Genomic DNA, 22708 nt, shown 5'->3' with positions numbered 1-22708 from the left:
CAGTAGGAGGGCTAGAATGAACAACAAACGGAAACAAGCGTTGGCGAGCCTGTGGGGAAACAGAAACCCTTGTGTACTGTTGGTGAAGATATTAAAATGGTGCAGCTGCTGTGGAAACTAGTTTGGTGATTCCTCCAAAAACCAAACATAAAGTCACCATATGACCCACAGATTCTACTCCTAAGTATCTACCCAAGAGAAATGAACAGATATATTCAAATAAAAAACTGTACACAGTGTTCAGGAGCATGATTCATAAGATCCAAAAGGTAGAAACAAAATGTGGTAATCCATACAGGGGAATAAAAAACAAGAACAGTGAATAAAATTACCATTCACAGCAAGAACTCAAGAGATGTTTAAAGTCTTGACTTTTGATGGCAGGGCCTAAAAATGAACAGGTGGCACCCTTCCACAGTGCTTTTTTTGTTTAATTTTACCATGTGCATATATAATATTTTTACTTTAGAAATTCCGTAAACTTCAATAATTATTATTACTAAAAACTGACATGTGATATGCAAAGTACTGAAAAGCAAGAACAGAAAGAGTACCTCCAATGAACCACATACAGACCTAGGTTCTTCAACATACATCATTAAAAAACTGAATGCATAACTCACAAAATAGTAGTAAATTTTTTTGCAAATCATGTATTTGATAAGGGGCTTGTATCCAGAATATACAAAAACTCTTACAATTCAACAATAAAAAGACAACTCAGTTAAAAAATGGGCAAAGGCTTTGAGAAGACATTTCAGTAAAGAAGATACACAGATGGCCAATAAACATGAAGAGATATGCTACATCATTAACCACTAGGGAACTCCAAAACAAAGCCAGGAGATACCACTTCACATGCACCAAGATGACTATAATCAAAAACACAAATGATAACAAGTATTGGTCAGGATGTACAAAAATTGGAGCTTTCAAACCTCGCTGGTGGGAATGTAAAATGCTGCAGCCACTTTGGAAAAGTTTGGTAGTTCCTCAAAATGTTAATACTCATAGAATTATCATGTGACCCAGCAATTCCACTAAATGGAGGTGAAAAGAAATGTCCACAAAAATTTACATGAATGCTCTAAATAACAATATTCACAATATTCAAAAAATAGAAACAACCTTAAATGTGTATGAATGATGAATAAACGAAATGTGGCCTGATCTATTCAAACAATGGAAATGTTATCCAACCATAAAAAATGAAGTACTGACACTCACTACAGCACCGATGAATCGTGTAAACATAATGCTGAGTGAAAAAAGCCACAGAAGACTATATATACTACTTCTCAGATGAAGTGTCCAACATAGACAAAGCTATTGAGACAGAAAAAACAGATAAATGGGTCCTATTTTAGGGGGAGGACTGCATGAGAATAGGGAGTCACAGCTAAAGAAAACGGTTTCTTTTTGGATGAAAGACATTCCAAAGTTGGAGTTGGTGGCACAACTCTCTATATATACTAAAATCAATTATACATTTTGAATTTTATGGTATGTGAATTCTACATCAATAAAGATTTAATAAATAAATAAATAAATAAATAAATAAATATATAAAGATTAAAAAATATATACATCTTGCAGCACCTGGGTGGCTCAGCTGCTTAAGAGTCTGACTTCAGCTCAGGTTATGATCCCAGGGTCCTCCAATGGGACTCTGCTTGTCCGGCTCCCTTCCCCTCTCCCCTGCCCGTACTCTCTAGTACACGCTCTCTCCCTCTCTCTGTTCCATATAAGTAAATAAAATATTAAACATATATATATATACACACATCTTAATATATTTGTATAAATATAATTCCCATGCCATAAAATTATGAAAATACACTTTTAAAAATAAACTAATAAATAAATGAAAATTAAAACATAAGCAAAATATATCAAAGAAATCAATCTGCTGAAAACGAAAAGCAAGTAGATGTAGGAAGACCAGCTGGCAGACCCAGGGAAAGTGCCCTTGGGAGACGATGCTGGCTTGGACAAGAGCGGTGTTGGTAAAGAAGAATGCAGAGAAACTGGAAAGACGTCAGAGACACTCAGGAAGTCTTGATAACCTGGATGTGAACAGTAAGCAAGCAGCAGATGTCAAGAAAGACTTGCATGATGCACTTGATTATTTGCTCTATTTCTGCCACCAATATTTCCAACATGGTTCTCAAAGATAAGCTTTGAAATGGGTCACAATTATGAGTAGAAGCTTGGCAGACTGGGAGAAGTTTGATAAGGGGAAGAGAGAAGTCATTCTTTTGTATGCAGTCTGGGAACCTCATGCAAAAGCACAAATAAAAGGGAGCAAAGGCAAAGCTTAGGCTCCAGGAGCAGGGGAGATTGGGGACTCTGCCTGCAGGCATCTGGGAGCCACTAGAAGTTTCTAACGGAGCAGTCATTCTTGACCCTGAAAAGAGGTAACCCCAGGATAAGTATGAGCAATAAACTGGGAAGGAGAATGACTAGTGAGCAGCCAACGTATAAAGGACAGACCTTGAGGAACCAGGGCAAGGACTGCTGCTCTGAAACCCCGAGTAGGTCAGACAACAAAGCAAAAAATAACTGCTAGGGAAACCTGGTCATACAACTGCCCGTCCTCAACAAATTGCAGATATGGAACCCAGACAACAGATGAGTGCTGGTGCATTCTGCACTGAAGCACCTTCATCAGCCTACAGAGGCCTAGAGGGTGAAGAGCAGTTTGGGGCTCCTCAGACCTCACCTCTGGGAGAACTCTCATTCTCTTATTCCTTGCAGGCTGCTGAGTCCCTCAAATTTTGTACTGGTCTCTATGAGAAGCAAAGGCATTGGGACACTCCTTTACCTGCAGATTCCTTGACCTCACTCATGTTTTTCTTTGCACTGCTTACTGCTGGTTTGCTAGTAAAGCAAAGCATGTATAATGTTAGCCAAGCCTGAGCTGTCATTCAAAGGAAGCTGGGTCAACTTTCTTAAGAAACTATAACTTCCCAACAGCAGATTTTTATGTTTCAGGTAACTGCAAACATCTGAACTTATGCACTTGTCTTGTATGCTTTGATTTCTTCTCTTTGATCCATCTGGATCCTAACTTAAGGGCTTTCCAGACATTTTGTGAAATTCTACTCACTATTTGCATTCATTTAAGTCAAAAGGACAAAACAAACAAACAAACAAACAAAATATGGTGCACATTACTCGCTGCACCTGCAATCTCCATGTCTAAGGTACTGTTTGGACATCTAATGTAACCGAAATCCCGGTAAGGCCAAGCTTAACCAAAAAGGCTCTAATCACTCCAGCCCCAAATCTACTTTCCCACTGAATTTCTCAATACTCCACCTGTCATGCCACACTACAGGCACACATGCCCTGCTGTACTTCCCAAAAACATAACACGTTTGGATTCCATGCCTCTGACCATGCTCGGGTCTCTGTCTGGGATAATAAACAAATGACAGATTAAATAACTCCTCATACTCCACTAGGAGCTAGATACTCAGGGGACAATTTGTATTGACATTCTCATCTAATTTTCACGGCAGCCATACAATGTTGGTGTTATTTTTCCCATTACACACACACCAAAGTTGAGGCACAGAGACAGTTTGCCTAAAAAACCTCACCACTCCCAAATTCTCCTGCCTAGTCAGGATTGCCTGGGAACCTAGTTCATCTGGCCAAACCCTAAATAGACCCTCAGAATCCCCCTGTCAAGTCCTCCAACCTCCCAAATACAACTGATCATAGCCCTTTTGGGGGGTAGTACAGCTCTTCACCCTCACCAAGCCTTTCAAGGTAGCAGAGCCTTTTTTTGCCAGTATCTTCCTCACTCTGTCAGAAGATGCTTTATTAAAGACAGCAATCATGCCTTAACTCATTTGCACTCCTGCTTCACAGATGACAGGTGCTCAGTAACAACCTGTCTGTCCAAATTAAACGACAGGTCCTCTGGCAAACTGCTCTAGCACGTTCCCCCGACCCCAGGGGGCTCGAGAAAGGAACTGGGCTCCACCCCTCACCCCTCCGAGAGGCAGGTCCCTCCCTCCTCCACAGCCCTCCCCCGCCCCGCGGCATTATATTGCTAATGCATCGGTCTCCTCCAGCGCAGGTAGCTCAAGGGCAAGATCCCTATCACCGACCGCTGGGTCCCCGGAGCTTCAGCGCGGCACCCGGAAGACAAAAACGTGCTCAAAAAGGGTCTCAACAAACTGGAATTCAGTCACCCAAACTAACTTTAACTTTCTACAATAAACAAGGAAGGGGGCCGGGGGGGGGAGGGAGAGAAATTGTTGCGGCTGCACGGCTTTACGTGGGAGATTGTTCAGAACGAGGTGCATTCTCACTGCAGCTTCTGAAACTCCACCCCCGGGGGACCCCGATATCTGAGTGCACAGAAAGCAATTACACAGCAAGCACAAAACCTGCAAGCAAATATCACACACCCGGTTTATTGACCTTGGCTCGTCTAGAGATGAGGGCGTAAGCTGCATGTCTGTCTTCGGCGCTGAGTGGGGCCGCTTTTACAGGTAGGCCGCTCCGGAGTACACCTTTAGGCACTCACAGCACCTCAAGGGTGCAAGGCTGGGGTGGGGGAGGAGAGGGGTCTCGACCCGGGCCGCTCAGCGGACGCTGACGTCAGCCGGGACACTTGACCTTGCGACCCCTTCCCAGGACCCGCGGCTGCCGGCGCCGCGCCCCTCACCTCGGTTCTCCTCCTCCAGGTACCGCACCCGCAACTCGTCCTCCGTCTTCACCTCGGAGCTGTAGCCCCTCCGCGGGGCCGAGCCTCCTCCGGCCGCGGGCGTCCAGCCCCGGGCCCAGACCGCCGGAGCGACGCGCGGGCCAGTCACGGAGCCAGGCAGCCTCCACCCGGGGCCAAGCCGCGCACAGCAAGCGGCCACCAAGCGAGCGCGGCCGGCCTGCAAGGTGCCCAAGGCCCCAGGCACCGCCGCCGCCGCTGCCGCCATCTTGTCTGTTTACGGCGTGGGCCTGCGGCTGCGGCCCCGCCCCCGCCGCGCGCACGCCGCCGCGCACCCGCCGCCGGGCACGCCCCGCCCCGCCCCCCGGGGCCTCCCCATGGCGCAGGGCCACGCCCCTCGCGGCCTCGCCCCGCCCCCAGGGCGTCTCTCTGGCGCCGGGCCCCGCCCCCCGCCTCGCCCCGCCCCCCGGAGCCTCTCGGGGGCGCCAGGCCACGCCCCTCGCGGCCTCGCCCCGCCCCCAGGCGTCTCTCTGGCGCCGGGCCCCGCCCACCGCCTCGCCCCGCCCCCCGGAGCCTCTCGGGGGCGCCAGGCCACGCCCCTCGCGGCCACGCCCCGCCCAGGCCCGGGGACGCCTGGCTCCAGGGGCCGCTAACCCGGGTCTCCCCTCCCCGGCGCGCGAGTTGCAGGCTTGTCCCGCAGAGGCAGGGTGAAGGCGCTTTCCCAGGCTGTGGAATGGTTTAGGGAAGCATGTCCTATAGAACTCCCCTCTCTCCCAGGGATACGCTCTGGGGTCCTAAGTTAGCTGCAAAGGTGAGCTGAGATGCTCCGTCTCAGGCTTGGCTGGCTGGGTAGCAGCTCTGCGTGGGCCTCTGCTTTATCCATGCATGCAAGAGCCACAGGTTAGCAGGTAACGTGCCTGTGAACATGCGCACTGCTTGCTGTGCGGAGTTCAGGACGCGGGTGAGAACAGCCAACGCAGCCGGCGACCTCAGCCCACCACTCAAGCAGGTGCAATAGAGTCCTGCTAAGCCACCCTCTGGTCTTGGCAAAAATGGGCTCTGCAAAACCATATGCTGAGGCGGCACTGACAGCGTGTGGCTCTCACCTCCGCCGCAAACGCAGAGGATCAATTTAGTGCATAGGGTTTCATCAAAGCAGTTTGAAATTTTCTCCCATCTGGTTTTTATCACATCTCAGCCCGACCAAAGGTGTGCTTAGGAATTCTGTTGGAAAAGTATCCTGCTGTGAGCATACTCCCACTGCCATGCAAATTTCTGCTGTACATCCACATTTTTGGATCCTAAGCAAAACTTTCCTCAATATTACACCCGCACCTCTGTCCAAAGTGGAAAGAAAAAGCCAGATGGGTCTCGTGAGCGCGTCTGCTGTGGGAATGTTTCTGAGGGCACTTTTATTCTACCTTCTGTAGAGAGCCACTTGTGCAATTTCTCTTGAAGTTTAGGAGATGGAAAAACTTGGCTTCCTTTTGTATCGTTTCCCTTTTTCTGACACTCATGTTCACTTTGATGCTAGGAAAGTCAAGAATTCTGTTTATAGCTCACCTGTTACAATTATTGCAACTAATTATTGTTCACTTTATTAATTGCTAATTATTTTGCTCTGTTTACATTGGCTCATCAACGGGTTATAAATTCAAACACAGGAGTTCCAGAACACCTGACACAGTGCTATTTAAAGTAATAAAACCTCATACAAACTTTCAGTTGTAAAATCAATAAATCGCGAAAAGTACAGCATGAGAAGGATAGTCAACAATATTGTAGTGACATTGTATAGCTACAGATGGTAACTACACTTATTGTGGTGAGCTTTTGTGATTCATGTAATTGCTGAATAACTACGTTTTACACCTGAAATGAATATAACATTTTTAAAAGACAGATAAAAAATGTTTTTGAGTGCTGTGACTCTTAAGATATTATTAAAGAAAGAAGCAAGTGGATAAGAAATGCTATTTGGTTGCTTTAAAAAGCTATGTAACCTATCTTTTACCACAATAATTGAATCCAATTATAGTGATAATCTAAAAGATCTTTATTGTAGAGCCAGGAATGTTATACACTGAAATGGCCACAACCACATAGCATAAGGAATATAGCCAATGCTACTGCAATAGGTTTGTATGACGATGTATAATAGCTACACTTGTGGTGGGCAGGGCATAAGGTATAGAGGAGGTAACTCATGATGTTGCACACCTGAAACTAATGTAACATTGTGTGTCATCTATACTCAAAAAAATTTTTATATAAAAAATAAAATGGACACAATTTATTTTTTTAAATGGACACAATTTCAATTTGAAAATACATTCAACTGTTTATGAAAATTTCTAAATTGCCTATAGTACACATATACTAAGTTTTTAATAGGGTCAGAAAAGAGATGTTCAGAAATATGTTCAGGAACCATCAAAAAACAAAAAATGTCAGAAAAATACAAATGACCTGTAAAGTGACAAAGTTTCACATTTTAACAAAATGAAAAAGGTAAACGAAAAGTAATACAGCCTCAGAAAATACTTGCGATTGATTAGGAAAACTGCAGAAAAAAAAATCCTAGATTGTTAGAAATCTGATTAAGACGGACAGCGCATGGTTTTGATGGGATGGAGCCTGACTGGAAAATACAACATAGAGACACTTGCTCCTTCCTTAGTAATTTTAACTCCGATCCTTATTAAAAGCAGCCATGAGGGTATCCCAGTCTGTGAAATTGATTCTTAAAAGTTAATGCAGATAGCAAATATGACCATGACCGTTACAACATGTCAGATCAGACAGACTTGGCCTTGGAGCCCAGCTTGATAATTGCTTTACTTTGATCCATGAGCTATGTAAATACTCCCTGTTTCCATTTCTCCATTGGCAAGAGAGCTAGTACGATATCTATTTCACTTCACGAGTTCTTTAACCTCAATTTCTTCTTCTACAAAATGGCAGGGATTGTGCCCATGGTATAGGGTTGATGAAATAAGCATATAACACACTTGGCGCCAGGAAATGAGAACGGAATAGATGATACTAGCCACAATTTACCAACTTCCTTCTCAGTCCATTCCAGAAATTTGAATAAGTTGCTTTACATCCTGTCCAGACAACTTTTTTTTTTAAGTTTTATTTATTTATGATAGTCACAGAGAGAGAGAGAGAGGCAGAGACACAGGCAGAGGGAGAAGCAGGCTCCATGCACCGGGAGCCCGACGTGGGATTCGATCCTGGGTCTCCAGGATCGCGCCCTGGGCCAAAGGCAGGCGCCAAACCACTGTGCCGCCACCCAGGGATCCCCTGTCCAGACAACTTTGAAGTTGGTATTATTATCCCATTTTGCAGATGAGAGCACTGATACTATGTTACTTAATCAAACTCTGCAGCTAGTCCGTCATGAAGCTGGAATTTGAACTGTGTATATCTGACTCCAATCTGCATGTTCTTAATCACTGTTGTGCACAGCCTCTCCATAAATGGTAAGAGGTCCCCTAAAATTTGATTCCCTTTTCTTTTCTACTTTTCAGCAGAAGACATATGCTAGGAGCAGAGTGTGAGCTGGAAACAATGAATATCAGTTTGGGAGAGGAAGGTATGGCTAGTGTTTGGGGGTATTCTATTGCTATTACTACCATCTGTTTATATATAGATTGAGACCTACTGTTCCTTCAGGTTACACCAGGCAGCAAAGTCAGCCTTAAAATGTATCATTGTGCTTGGCAACTGCATACCCAGCTATGATTCTATTACTACATACAAAGAGGGTTACTGATTGTCAGGAACACGATCTGCCACAGACTCTTGATGTTTTTACTTTTGAATCAAAATTTTTGTGAATCCTGAGATAAAGATTCACAGCCCCCCCCCCCCCAAAAAAAATGTGATAGGTTTCACAGGAAACCGCTGACACTGGAAATTGAAGACATCTTTCAACATGAGCTTCCTGGAAATAACTGCTATTATATCTTCAGAATTGAAGATTAACTCAAGTATAAGATAAAGGATAACTATAAGGATAAAAGATAAGTATAAGAAATTGTGCACACAATCACAATCATGTTAAACCTGCAAGGATCTACCAGTACCGTGACACACAGAGATGCCTGTCATCTACATGTTTTACAATATAAAACTATGAGAAACTATTTCAAAATGATGTGTGGTACAGATAATGATAAGAAAATGTTAGAAAGTATATATATAACTGTGTTCAGGGTGAGATATTTGTGTGACTTTAAAACTTTTTAAATATTACATAGGCACTTCGCATATTTATTACTTTAAAGTACAAAAAATGGTCCACAGTACATTCCAAGAGGAGTGCAAAGCTTTATTCATGCTTTAGTCCCAAAATAAAAATCAAAAACACCAACACCTTTGAAATTCTTTGGGTCTCTTTTTGGTGTTTTTAAATAGTCTTCTCTTTCAAGTGTTCTCTAAGTCTCCGGAGTGGACTTCCTCTCCAGAATCTCTCCCTTTCCTGAATACTCACCTCCAAGAGGGACAGATTGAATAGCAAACCTGGAAAACCCCATGTCAAGAGTCTTGGAAGTTTCCAGTAAGCCTCAACCAAAGACATTATCCCCACAGAAAAAGTGTGACAGAGGACACCCTCTAAAGAGGCCTGAGTGGACACTGCAATCCACCCCCTGCCAACATTTTGTAGGTTCCATTTATAAGTACCGACCATGAACACATATGCCTGTGAACTCCCTTTACCTACAAGGTAAAAGATAAGTGTTGCACATATAGGGAAACCGAGGCTTTAAATTAGAGTTACATAGCTATACATTACAGAGCAAAGATTCAAACACTTGACTTTAGAATCTGAGTTATTATTTCTTTGTATTGTCTCCTTTTCTCAAGTGGACATCAGGGCTCTGCTGTACCCATTGCCAGCCCCATTCCCAGCTATGGGGAACTTAACCACTCTTCTCTGTTATCCTCTCATTTGGAAACTTCACCCTCTGTTTTAGATCCTATGTGGTCATGATTTCCCAGATACTGCCAATCTTCTCTTCATCCTGCCAGCCCCATAGTTGCCAATAAGTATGCACTCATACACGCAAACATACATGCACACATACACTAGTCTCTGAAGATACATGCCACCACTGTCTAGGATAGGAGGGAGGGACGTCTAAGGACATTGAGGGATGATAGGTAGAGAATATGTGGCTTCATGTGGGGTGATGGAGACATCCTCAAATCGACTAGTGATATTTGTATACCTCTGAGAATATACTAAAAGCCATTGAATTGTACATTTTAAACCGATGAATTGTATGATGTGTAGAACTATATTTCAATAAAAAGAGAAGGTTGATTAGCGCTTCAAGGAGATATGACTGATTCTATATCTGAGACAGAAAAAATGCAAGGCAAGTCCAGAATATTTTGTACCAGAACACAATGAGGTGCTCAAAGACTAACAGAGGTGAGAAAGACACAGATTGAAAGAGATCTCTCTGGCCAAATCTGAGACAAGTGGAGGAGCATCAATAGGAATGATGCCAGTAATGAATACTAACATTTAGATTATTTTTAAGTCAGTGAACAATTAAGTGAACGTCTGGCAGAGGGAGGAGGCCAGTTTCTCCCTGTTGGAGTGGGAGAATACAGATAAGCCAGCCAAGGGAGGTCCTATGATCACGTGTGATGAGGGAATAGCATTGGAGACATCCATATAAACTCATGTTTAGTTTAGTATGGATGCAGATGATTCTGTATAGAAGTATCTAGATAAACGAATATTCATTGGTTAGTATGTACAATATGTGTCCTTGCTTTCAGCTGAGATGCCCCAGAAGCAATGGTATCCTAGTAGCAATGAGCACACTTAGTGCCCAGATCTTGATTTCTAATACCATTCTTCCAGAAAAGTGCTCCTTGGAGAAATAGCTGATTTTAGGACTTTTGCAATACTATAGAAAATATAGGAGATGAGCTAGAAGGATGTTGTAGAGTCAGAAAGTAAGAAAGTGTTAAAAACAAAAAGAAAAAAAAACCCACAATGGAGAAACCCACAATCATGGGAGTATATTAGCAGAAAATAAGTATCCACATATCCCACTGATATAAAGTAAATAATTGGATAAATAAATGGGAGAGAAGCGACAAGTCTCCCAAGCAGAAGAATTCCAAATGACTTATGTAGACTTTCTGCCCTCAAAGAGGAGGAGCATAACTACTATTTAAGCATGGGAGGCTGCACACCAATGGAGAGGAGGTGTGAACTCTCCATTCTGCTATTAATCCCATCTAGTGAATTTTTTTAAATTTCTGAGCTGGAGATGGCTGAGGTTTCTTATTTGATCATTTATTCTGAGCACATTTCCATTTAAAGTTTTGAACATATTTACAATAGCTGCTTGTCTGCTAATTCAAACATCTGGGTCATCTTGAGGTCTCTCTCCATAGTTTACATTTTCTCTTGTGCAGAAGCTCTGAAAGTATGGTGTGCAGACTCCTGGGGTTCCCCAACATGCTTTCTGGGAGACTGCAAGGTCAAAACTATTTTCATAATAATACTAAGATGTTGTTTGCCTATTTCAATATGTTGACATTTGCAGTGATGTGCAAAAGCAGTTGTCAATTAAACTGCTGACATGTTAACATGAATCGAGACAGTATCTTTACTGTACCACTGTACTGCTGGCTGGCTACTTAAGAATTTCTTTGATAAACCCAGATAAACTATTAGTTTCTTTAAATCTCAATCTTTGAGTGTACTCTTTTTAATATTCCATGCAACAAGATGTGACTCATGCACAAGTCACTTTTGCTACATAATGAAGCACATAGAAAAAGTACTTATCTGGTTGATTCAGCAGAACTAGCAGATTCTTTCATGAAACACCATTTCTAATTGAAAGAACAATAGGTGGTCACAGTGGTTCCTCAGAATTTAGTATTTGATAGATATTTTCTTTAAAAAAAAAAGATCATGTGACTGTGTAACTTCAAAGAAAGTGCCAATATTTTTGGCCCACAATGATATTTGAAATTTCAAGTGAAAATTGAAATTTTGAAAAACCTGTATCCACCATCATGATTGTAAGTTTCCTGATGTTTAAAGATTTACCTGGTGAGATCAGTAATGATATTAATGACTGATTTTTTTAAAAAAAAATATTGAACAATGAAGCGTGCCAACATTTGAAAGGTCTACGTAACTCAGTGAGTCAGTATTTTGTAAATGACCAAAGCTAATGTTGTACGTCGTGCATGAATAAAAGATCCATTCAAAGTGCAATATAAAATGATGGATTTTAATATAATAGAATGTGAAACACAACAGACTATAATATAGTTTCAAATTCCACATTGCAACAAAGCTTTGAGGAACTAGCACTTGTTAAATTTTAGTATACTGAGAAAGAAGAATATCCATAGTTATCTGGAAAGGCTATTAAAATATTCCTATCTTTTGAACTATGGGAGACTGCATTATCTTCACAACCCAAACCAAACCAAAATATTGCAATAGATGGAATGCAGAAGCAAATATGAGAATCTTGCTAACTTTCCATAAAACTAGACATCAAAGAGATTTTTAAAAATATAAAAAATGCCACTCTTTTCATTAATTGTTCTGTTTTGGAAAATATAGTTATTTCTCATGAACCTGGGTTATTGATGTTAAGATGTATGAAGTTTATTCCTTTTTTTTTTATTTTTATTTATTTATTTATTTATTTATTTATTTATGATAGTCACAGAGAGAGAGAGAGAGGCAGAGACACAGGCAGAGGGAGAAGCAGGCTCCATGCACCGGGAGCCCGATGTGGGATTCGATCCTGGGTCTCCAGGATCGCGCCCTGGGCCAAAGGCAGGCGCCAAACCGCTGCGCCACCCAGGGATCCCAAGTTTATTCTTTTAATTACTCAATATTTTTAGATTTTGTCAGTTTTGATTTCTAATAAGGTAATAGATATAATATGCATAAAAAAATTCTGGTAAGGAACCTCAGTAATTGTTGAGTGTAAAAGGTTCCTCAGTTCAAAAAGTTTGAGAGATATTGCTTTTAATATGGGTCATATTTTTCTGTTTATTCATGTATCTAATAATTTTGGATTATATTCAGACATCATATAATAGATTATAGCCTGGATTCCATTGTTCATCTGAATAGTATTGATTATTTTGTGTTAGCAGATAGTTAACTTATCTGAACACAAACTCTGCCTCTCTTACAGTAGGCAGTAGCAGAGATCTCTTGTTAGCCTTAATTAGCTGTGTTGCTTGGAATTTGCCATGCTTGTGCATCATTCAGGGGCGAGTCAGAGATTTGGGCAGCATTTACACACATCATTTGGAGCACTTGCTCTGTAGCTCCATCTTTCCTGAGATTTCTCCCCTTTATTTTCCAGCTTTTGTGGTTGCCCAAAAGTTTCTCCTCTGATATCTCAACCAGTATATCTGCAGATTTTTTAATCTTAGCCACCACGAATAGTACTAACTGAGGCTTGTCCTCAGGCAAAAAGTTGTAAAAGCAGGAGACTCACCAGTTCTGTACTTTCTTTCCAAGTGCCAACTCCCCTCCTGTTTCTTCCTGCTTTTCTCTCAGCTAGTTGCTTTTAAATTTTGTCCAATATGAGTTACTGTGCCATTACAAGAACAGAACTCCAAAGGCAAAAATAACTTAGTTGTACTTCTGAGGAAAAAAATGTTTACTATGTTTGATATCACAATACCGAGGATCGTTCAGCAAGTTACTTAGAAAGTACAGTCAGAAGAGAAGGGAGACTTTTGCCATTCCTCTTGTACATTTTTTTTTTACCATTTACATTTTTAACACCATATTCATATGTTACTTGAAAATTTTAAACATGTAACGGAAGAAAAAAGGAAGAGAAGTTAAAAATATATTGCAGAAACTCATCGCTTTTTCAGGTAACAGCATGGCAAAATCATGGCCATGGGATTCAAACTACATAAATTTCAGTGAAAGGGATGCCTCTTTTAGTAGCATGAGCTTGAGCACTGGACTTTCATCCATAAGATGGAGAAAATAGTATTATTTGCTCTCTACAGTTGTTTGAGGATCAAGTGAGATGATATATGTAAAGCACGTAGTACGGTACAGATATAATAAACACACTATAAATGCTATAACTATTATTTTTATTATAGTATAATTTACTACATGTAACATATTATATTACTATTATTTTATCATATTACTGTTATTACTATTACTTTTAAGAAACAGTAATTTTAGCATTGAGCAATGATCTCCAAGACAATATACATTAAGACTTATGCTTATGTTTTATCCCTTTCCATAACTGTTATTTGTGCATGTTTATATGCACACACATGAAATTATATGCTTACCATTTTTACCCTATTCTTGATAGTGCGTGTGATTTTTTTTTTTAAATTGGAGACTATTGGCTCAGAGATTCGATCAAAACCCAGAAGCATATTTATATTCTCCCAGAAGCATTTTCATTCTCAAAATGAAGCTTCTTTTATGCAGACCACAAAATATTTTTAAATCATTAATTAATTATTTTAAGCTTGCCAACCTGTCCTGGGGGATGGGAATATTCCCACTGTGGACTCTGGTCCAAAAAACCAGGATTCTACATTATCTACAACCCCAAGCAGTCAATGAAAATTCCTTTGTCAAACCCCCAGATCAAGAGCAGTGGGTTGCCTTGGATACTTAGTTTATATTAAGCAACTGAATTTATAAATAATTCAGGAAATGAGACAGACCTTGTTTTAATCAGCAGCATTCCTATAGATATGTGCTATTGCAAAACTATGTATGTCATCTCATCTAAAATCACTTGATAGTTACACATCTCCAAATTAGAAAATTGGGGCTTGGGAGACATAGAAGGAAGAACTCTTGACTTTTAATTTCCTACCAGTCAGCAATGATGCCGACCCTCTGTGTTTCGCCACACGTTTGTCCTGTGTTACGTTTGCAAGTGGCTACCACTCAGGAAGTTGACGCAGAGTACATGCCATGGTGGAGCCTCTGCCTTTTTTCTAAAAAGGAGTAGTGGTAGTAGTAGTTCAGGAGAAAAGAGACAATGTTAAAGTTTTGCTGGAGAGAATAATCACATAGAAAGAGAAGGAGAAAGACCAAGAATAATAAATTTACCAGATTATTTTTTAAACAAGTGAGATGTCTCCTTCAAGTATGAGAGGTGTTGGGATATAGAGCCCAAGGGAGGGACAGAACAGTCTGGAAGCCCTTGTGATTGATATCAGCTACAGGACAGTTAATCATAACCCAGCAAATGCCCTGGAATCTTCTGGCTTTTAAGAAACTTTATTTTTTTTTATTTTTATTTATTTATGATAGTCACAGAGAGAGAGAGAGAGAGGCAGAGACACAGGCAGAGGGAGAAGCAGGCTCCATGCACCGGGAGCCCGATGTGGGATTCGATCCCGGGTCTCCGGGATCGCACCCTGGGCCAAAGGCAGGCGCCAAACCGCTGCGCCACCCAGGGATCCCTCTTCTGGCTTTTAGAGCCAAAAGTCATTTTCAGCTCCAAAGAGAAAGCCAACTTTGTTTCCCATTAAATATGAGAGTAAGAATATGTTTTTTCACAGGCACATCCCTGTAATGTTACTGGTGCATAGGTCAATTTGGGAATATGTAACCCAGAGCCACATGTCAAGTTTTGCTGTTTGGGGTTGACTACTCCTCTTTTTCAAGTCTGTAGGCCAGGACTGATTTCTAAATTATGTTGATAAATGTCTGTGGCTCTTTTGTATACTCTCAGGATCCACACCTAATTCCTGCTAGATTGTAAGATCCTGAAGAACAGCTCATTGTACATCATACTAGCCATAGACCCCAGGGACCCCTGCAATGCCTGAAGCAAATTAGATACTTGAAAATATTTGTTCTTGGGGCACCTGGGTGGCTCAGTCGGTTAAGCATCTGACTTTGGCTCAGGTCATGATCTCAGGGCCCTGGGATGGAGTCCCTGGGATTGAGCTCCATATCAGGTTCCACACTCAGCACAGAGTCTGCTTATCCCTCTGCCACTCCCTGCTGCTGGTGCTCTCTCTGTCTCTCTCTCAAATAAATAAATAAAATATTTACAAAAGAAAAGAAAAAGGAAAAAAATGTTCTTTTTGTTGAATAAATGAAAATAAGGTCTGTGGCTTTCCATGAAGTCAGAACTGGGACAAAAACCCCCCAAAGTTACTTCTTAATTTTAGATGTACCTCAAGACCCAACATGTGGCTTTTAAACTAGAATTGTAAAGTAAGCAGTGCTAATCTGGTACTGTTGTACTAATTCTCATGGAATAAATAATTAAATTGTCATTTCTGTAGTTATAACATTTTTACACATTTCATTATTCAATGGGGTTCATGAATTAAATGACAATATTTAAAGATATTTTTAGATGTTAAGATATCTACGCATTTTAAGCTATTTCTTTAGTGAAGAGGTTATTTTAAATTTTTACTTTAAATATCACAGATTGTTGTAGTAATGTCTGACAAACTTAAATTCTCGATCAAATATTCTTCTGCATGCAATGTAGTGTTGATTTAATACTGCGAATCTTCATGATAAGATTGAGTTGCCCAGAAAGTTCTGCTAGAACTCTGTTACTAGAAAATGCAAAGCCTAATCATCTTGACATTGTGTGTGCAGGCCGAGCACAGGGCTCTTGTGCTCTGGTGCAGATGGGCTCCACATTTGGGAGCTCCAACAGCTCAGAACACCACTTATACCATCAATATTAGGAATGGTTTTCCACTCTCAAGTATTGGGTGAGTTGCATAACGTGATGACACGTTATGTCACTGGTTCTCAGCCCCTAGCTGACCAATAGAATTACTTAGGAAGCTTACCTAATAATAATAATAATAATAATAATAATAATAATAATACACATGTCTATGGAGTCATCTCTTCCTAAATGGAGTACTGGAAATCCTAATTTTGTCCTTTGGGAGGTCTCTTTAGTATCTGGTACCATTTTGTATTGATGTCCTTTTTCTTCCCGCTTCTAGAAACCCCTGTTTCTGATGTGTCATTTATGAAACTTCCTGTAAGTGATAAGACTGAACAGGTCTGACTAGTCCATGGTATTTAATCATAACAGAGGAGAGTGGAATCCCCTTTTTGGGTATATTTAGTCAATGATAATCCAGAGGGGAGGAAGATATTGACAAGTGTCCAGAGCTTTGGTTTCTTTGGTCAAGTATGTATCTGAGTTGCCAGCAAATTACTATCCATTCGTTTCTAAGAATAAACATCAGTTCTTGAACAGTTTTGCCTTAATCGTTTGCACGAACCCACCTATGTTCTGCTCAACCTGAAAAGCAATTACTGATGACATTTTCTCACCACATAATTAATCACTTTCTCTTTTTTGGGTCTGCCAGTTTTGTTTTCAGTGTGGACCTAGATCAGGAAAAGGAAACATCAAGAGTCATCAAACATTTAATCACATCAAGATATGAACATATGTCCTAGTTTTCTAAAGACAAGAAACTATTAAAGCCAGAAAAGCAAGGTTTAAATTAAGCATAGTGGTAAATAGATACAGTGTTTTAGACATGAGGAACTTTTGTTTAAAATGATTTAAGAGGGGCGCCTGGGTGGCCCAGTCTGTTGAGCGTCTGCCTTTGGCTCAGGTCATGATCTCATGGCCCTGGGATCCGTCCTGGGATCAAGCCCCACGTGGGGCTCCCTGCTCAGTGGGAAGGCTGCTTCTCCCTCTGCCCCTCCCCATGACTCATGCTTGCTCTCTTGCTCTCTCTCTGAAATAAATAAAATCTTTAAAAATCAATTAAATAAATAAAATTATTCCAGAAATCAGTACAAATGTACAAACAGGGAACAGCCTCCCGAAAGTTCTACCCTTCAGGAGATAAGAGTTAAGTGTGTGGTTCTGTCCTCCACAGTAGACAAAGAACTTTTCTGTTGTTTCCTGGTTTGTTTGGTTTTTTTTTTTTTTTAGAAAACACTGTATACTCAAAGACCAAAATAATATTTACCTGAACTATTCCTTCTCCTCTTTATCATTCATAAGCGTTTTCAGTTAAATACATTTTTACATGCATGTTTATTTTTTAAATACACACAAATGTGGGACACCTGGGTGGCTCAGTGGTTGAGCATCTGCCTTCGGCTCAGGTCATGATCCCTGGGTCCTGGGATCAGGTCCCACAATGGGGTTCCCGCAGGGAGCCTACTTCTCCCTCTGCCTGTGTCTCTGACTCTCTGTGTCTCTCATGAATGAAGGAGTAGAATCTTTAAAAAAAAAAAAAAAGAGCACACATGCACAAATGGCACGCACGTATTTGGATAAAAACTTAAAGTCTTAATTTCAGCCTTTTAAAACAAGTTAACCGTATCAATGTAGTGTCATAGGCAATATATATCCCGCATACATTCATCATCTTAATTGGAAATTCACAAAAAAGCAGGTATGTATTAATAGAGTGATGGATTATTTTTATACTCTGTCTTTATGCACTTTAATCCCCAAAGATTTCAGGTGACAATGTTACTCACTAACTTGATTTAATATTGGTCCCAGGTGTTAAAATCAAAAGATCTCAGAAATTATATTTAAAGTGTAATAAAATCATCAGTTTTAAAAACAAAGGGATGACATTTAAAAATCGCATGCAGAGAGGAGAGGTGAAATAACCGAGTTAAAGGGATTTGCACCAGTTTTTGGAGTTTATAAAAACCAATCATATATTAAATGGCAGTTATTCTTTAGTTAAGGACATGTGTTTATATTTTCATGCCCTAAAATATTTTGTGTAAAGAATAATTTATCTGACCCATAAAATCAACAAAAGAAATTGAGAAGGTTTAAAATAACGAGGTTAGAGAGAAGATATACAGCTACTTTTTAATTCAGAATTGCCAAAATAATACAATTTGTCTAAGGATTCATGTTAAATAGCAATATTACTCCTGCCATTTTTAATACAATATATACAACTCTGTACTTATCAACAAAATTTTTGAGCTTAACTTATGTCTAATAGTATATTGATTTTTTAAGGTATTTTTTCTGCATTTTGGTCAATCCAAGTAAGAAGCTTAGTTATTGTTGCAGATTTCCTTTTGGCCACTTTTGTGAGAGAAGGATTTGTCTTGAAACATCGGCATGCCTAAGAATTCAGAAGTTTATTTTGTTGTGCACCCTATTTTTTGTTTTTGAGCTCTGACCTGCTTTTTAATGTATTTTTAAGCTCTTTAAAAATTTTATTTATACTTGAAGTATAGTTGACATATGTTATATTAGCTTCAGGTATACAACATGGAGATTTGACAATTCTGTATATTACTGAGTGTTCACCAAGGTTAAGTGTAGTAACCATACATCTGTCACCATACAAGGTTGTTACAAATATTATGGACTATATTCCTTATACTGTATTTTCATCTCTATGACTTATTTATTTTATAACTGGAAATTCATTCTTATTCCCTTTATTTTGCCCTATACCCTTACCCCGTACGCCTCTGGCAACCACCAGTTTCTTCCCTATATTTATGGGTCTCTTTCTCCTTTGTTTATTTTGATTTTTAGATTCCGTGTATAAGTGAAATCATATGGTATTTGTCTTTCTCTGCCTGGCTTATTTCATTTAGTGTAATAGCCTCTAGGTCCATCCATGTTTCACAAATGTCAAGATATCTTTGTTTTCTATGGCTGAGTAATACTATATTGTGCGTGCGTGCGTGGACACACACACCACCTCTTCTTCATCCATTCATCTATTGACGGACATCTGGTTGCTTCCGTATCTTGCCTATTGTAAATAATGTCACAATAAGCATAAGGATGTCATACATCTTTTGAATTAATGTTTTCATTCTCTTCTAGTAAATGCCCTGCCAGTGGAATTACTGAATCATATGGTAATTCTATTTTTAATTTTCTAAGGAACCTCCACTGTGTTTTCCAGTTTTTGCACTGGTTTACATTTCCACCTATTTTTAATGGGTGCTTCTTAATTCTCTATAGGCCAACCGAGTCAAAGGAACTTTGCATACTTGCAGCCTGGAGAGAAGGAGAAGCGGGAGCCTCTCTCTCCCATGTGCAGGAGCCCAGTGGGTGCTGTCACTGCAGGGGGTGTCTGGAGAGCAGCTGCTAACCATGAGTTTGTACCACTGGCAGCAAGACGGTGTTCCTTCCCTCTGTGGGATAGCTGCCTGCAACCCGCACATTATCTCTGGTTCCATTTATGTCGAGATTCTCTTTCTCTGCTGATGGATAGAAGGCTCGCTCCCTTGGGCAGCTGCTAATAGGGCTTGCTTGGTCAGGGAATGTGTCTGTTGAGCCCTCATTATCAAAGGATTTCTTCCTCAGTGTTCTAAGGTTTCAGGAGCATCATTTGCTATCTTCTGTGAGATAATGCGTCTTGTCCAACTGGTGTATTTGTTTCCTTACTGAGCTACTTCACCCATAGCCTCCTGTGTTACAGCCCCAGGATGTTTCCCTGAAGGTGTTCCTGGAAACGTTGTGACTTTAGTTGTAATGCTCTACCCTATTGCCAACAACATCTCAGTATAGTCCATCAATATGCAGACCACATATCATACCACTTGGTGTTGTAAAATACATTGCAAAATATGCTGTGATTATGTGTTCAACTGTAGCTTGTCATTGAGCCAACTTAGTAAATCTCCCCAACCTTTGGTCGACTGTGGTCTTGCAGTGGCAGGTAAACGATAAGGACTTCCAGGCAACACAGGTATCGACTCAGCACCAGGTGAGGGAGGGACCAAGGCCCAGGGCTTCTCCATCCAAGTTTGTCAACACCAGCAAGCCCACTGGCAGGGAGGTTGTAGCCTCACACAGGAATGGCGCACCACGGGTTCTGGGTCAGGCCATGCTGTGCTCTTCACTGAATAGGAGTTGAGAGTCTGGTCCCATCAAGTCTAGACAGGGGTCCATGTAGCCCACTGTACTAGTGGTTATCAGTGTTTCTCACTGTTTTCCAGTTAGTGTCTCAGTTTGTTATAAGACCCGGCATACTGTCAGAACACACACATGTGTGTGTGTCTGAGTGTGAGTATGTGAAATTAGTGTCTGTGCAGATTCAGACTGGGACAGACTTTTAGCCCCAAAAGCCCACTTGCCGACATGGAACAGAGAAAAGAAAGTGGGTTATCCAAAACTGACTTCTAGCTAAAGGGATGGATTGTGAGAGTGAAGGGCTTGCATAGCTCACTCACGGGATGATTTGCTGTTGTGAGAGTCCTCGTTCTAGGTTCCTGGGTCTTTCCGCACCTCACAGAGGGGTTGCCGGAGGTGAGAATACATATCCCCAACACCTGAATGCACCATTGGTTTTATATAGTCTTCCTGTCAAAGAGAGAGCACCGTTATTTTTTCTTTAAGATTTTATTTATTCATGAGAGACATAGAGAGAGAGGCAGAGACACAGGCAGAGGGAGAAGCAGGCTCCAGGCAGGGAGCCCGATGCGAGACTTGATCCCAGGACCCCGGGATCACAACTTGAGCCAAAGGCAGATGCTCAACTACAGAGCCATCCAGGTGCCCTGAATGCCATTATATTTCCTATGTAACATCTGTTCCTAAAACTGTTCTGATGATGTCTGAAACTTCTGTTGCCCTTCGGCTGTTCAGATTTCTCCTCCTCAACCTCTTTCCATATTTTTTCCTCCAGGTATATAGTAAGTGACAGAGCTTTGGGTTTTGTTTGCTCATTTTTAGAATCAATGAATCTCCAAAGTTTCCCAAGAAAGAGCAAAAAAAAAAATAATAATAAGGAAACACAACACACTTATTAGGATGATTAAAATGGAAAACCCTGACAATACCAAGTGCTGACAAGGATACAGACCAATTAGACAGTGCACATCACTCAGGGTTGCCGGATGGGGCACACGCCCCGGGGAGGGCTTGAGAGTGTCCCACCGAGTTCAACATACACTTACTAGATGGCCTGGCAGTCCCACTCCTGGGATCTTACCCTCGAGAAGTAAGTGTTCTTTTCACGTAGAAACTTGCACAAGCTTTACCTGTAATCGTCAAAAGCTGGACACAGCCCAGATGTCCTTTGGCAGGTGAGAGGATGAGCAGATGGTGGGATAACCGCGCCCCTGGATTCTGCTCCGCAACAAGAAAGGACACATGAGTGACACACAAGGCCCCTGGAGTCCATCTCGGGGACATGATGCAGAGAGAAAGAAGTCCAGCTTGGGACAATTCCATTTGTAAGATGTTCTCGGAAAGACAAAGCCACAGTGGCAGAGTGGCTCAGGGCAGAGTCTTTTTCCCTCTCACTGTTAACTCATTATGTTTCGTAAGATGTGATCAGATTCTTTACCCCTTTAAGTCTGACCTGGTGTAAGTTCCTTGTTGTTATGACAAGGTGACTGGGCCCCGGGCAGTGTTTCTGGGTTTGTGGATCACGCTCTGCATCACTGACCATAGTGGTCTTCTCTCTGCCGCTAGGCAGACTGGGGAGCTGGGGTGTCCAGAGCCCTCCAGGGTCAGCTCGCAGAGAGGTGGGCACTCTCCGGCTGGACGTCTGCCCCACCCTGGCTTGCCCTCGCTCCTCACAGTCCACCAACCCCGAGTACATCGTCTTTGGCTTTCTGGGGGTTTTGTTCTCAATTGAGGTTTTCTGGGGGTTTTCTGTTCTCAATAGAGGTTTTCTGGGGGTTTTGTTCTCAATAGATTTAATCAGGCCTCTGCTGAGTTTTGACCTGGATTTATTCCCTAACCTGTTGCTTTAAAGTCTTTTTAATGCATAGACTAGTCAGGTTTTCAGAGTCTCCTAGGCTGAAGGTTTTCTTCCTAAATATGGCTTTAATTTCACAGAGCATTTCTGCAGTGTGATCTGGTTCTTCTGTGCACCTAGATGGGATCCATCCCATATTCATTGCCAGTGAGACACCAGCAGTCAAGTGATCCCAGACGCCCCAGCACAGAAGGTCTCATTGGCCAAATGAAGCTGCTGTAAGCACTGCGATTGTTAAATCAGGTAAAACACATGGTGAAGAGCAAAGGGAAAGAAATAGGGCTC

At 41.3% G+C, this 22708-nt stretch overlaps 1 protein-coding gene across 4 annotated transcripts in view; it reads right to left on the bottom strand.

Moving 5' to 3' along the window:
- Positions 1-4974, bottom strand: part of AUH (AU RNA binding methylglutaconyl-CoA hydratase) — a 159770-nt gene extending 154796 nt beyond the window's left edge. The window contains exon 1 of one of the 4 annotated variants that reach the window (XR_013386562.1): positions 4685-4974. Coding sequence is in view for 3 of the 4 variants with exons in the window: in XM_077910117.1 (XP_077766243.1) it covers positions 4685-4949 (265 nt within the window). In the remaining variant the exon portion in view is untranslated. The remainder of the gene's footprint in view (positions 1-4684) is intronic. The other 3 variants (XM_077910117.1, XM_077910106.1, XM_077910095.1) reach the window with 3 other exon arrangements.
- Between the last annotated feature and the right edge of the window lie 17734 nt (positions 4975-22708).

This window comes from Canis aureus, chromosome 1, assembly GCF_053574225.1.
Source record: "Canis aureus isolate CA01 chromosome 1, VMU_Caureus_v.1.0, whole genome shotgun sequence".
In the NCBI taxonomy this organism is placed as follows: domain Eukaryota; kingdom Metazoa; phylum Chordata; class Mammalia; order Carnivora; family Canidae; genus Canis; species Canis aureus.
The sequence above is the reverse complement of the archived record's forward strand: the minus strand, read 5'-3'. Positions and strand labels throughout refer to the sequence as shown.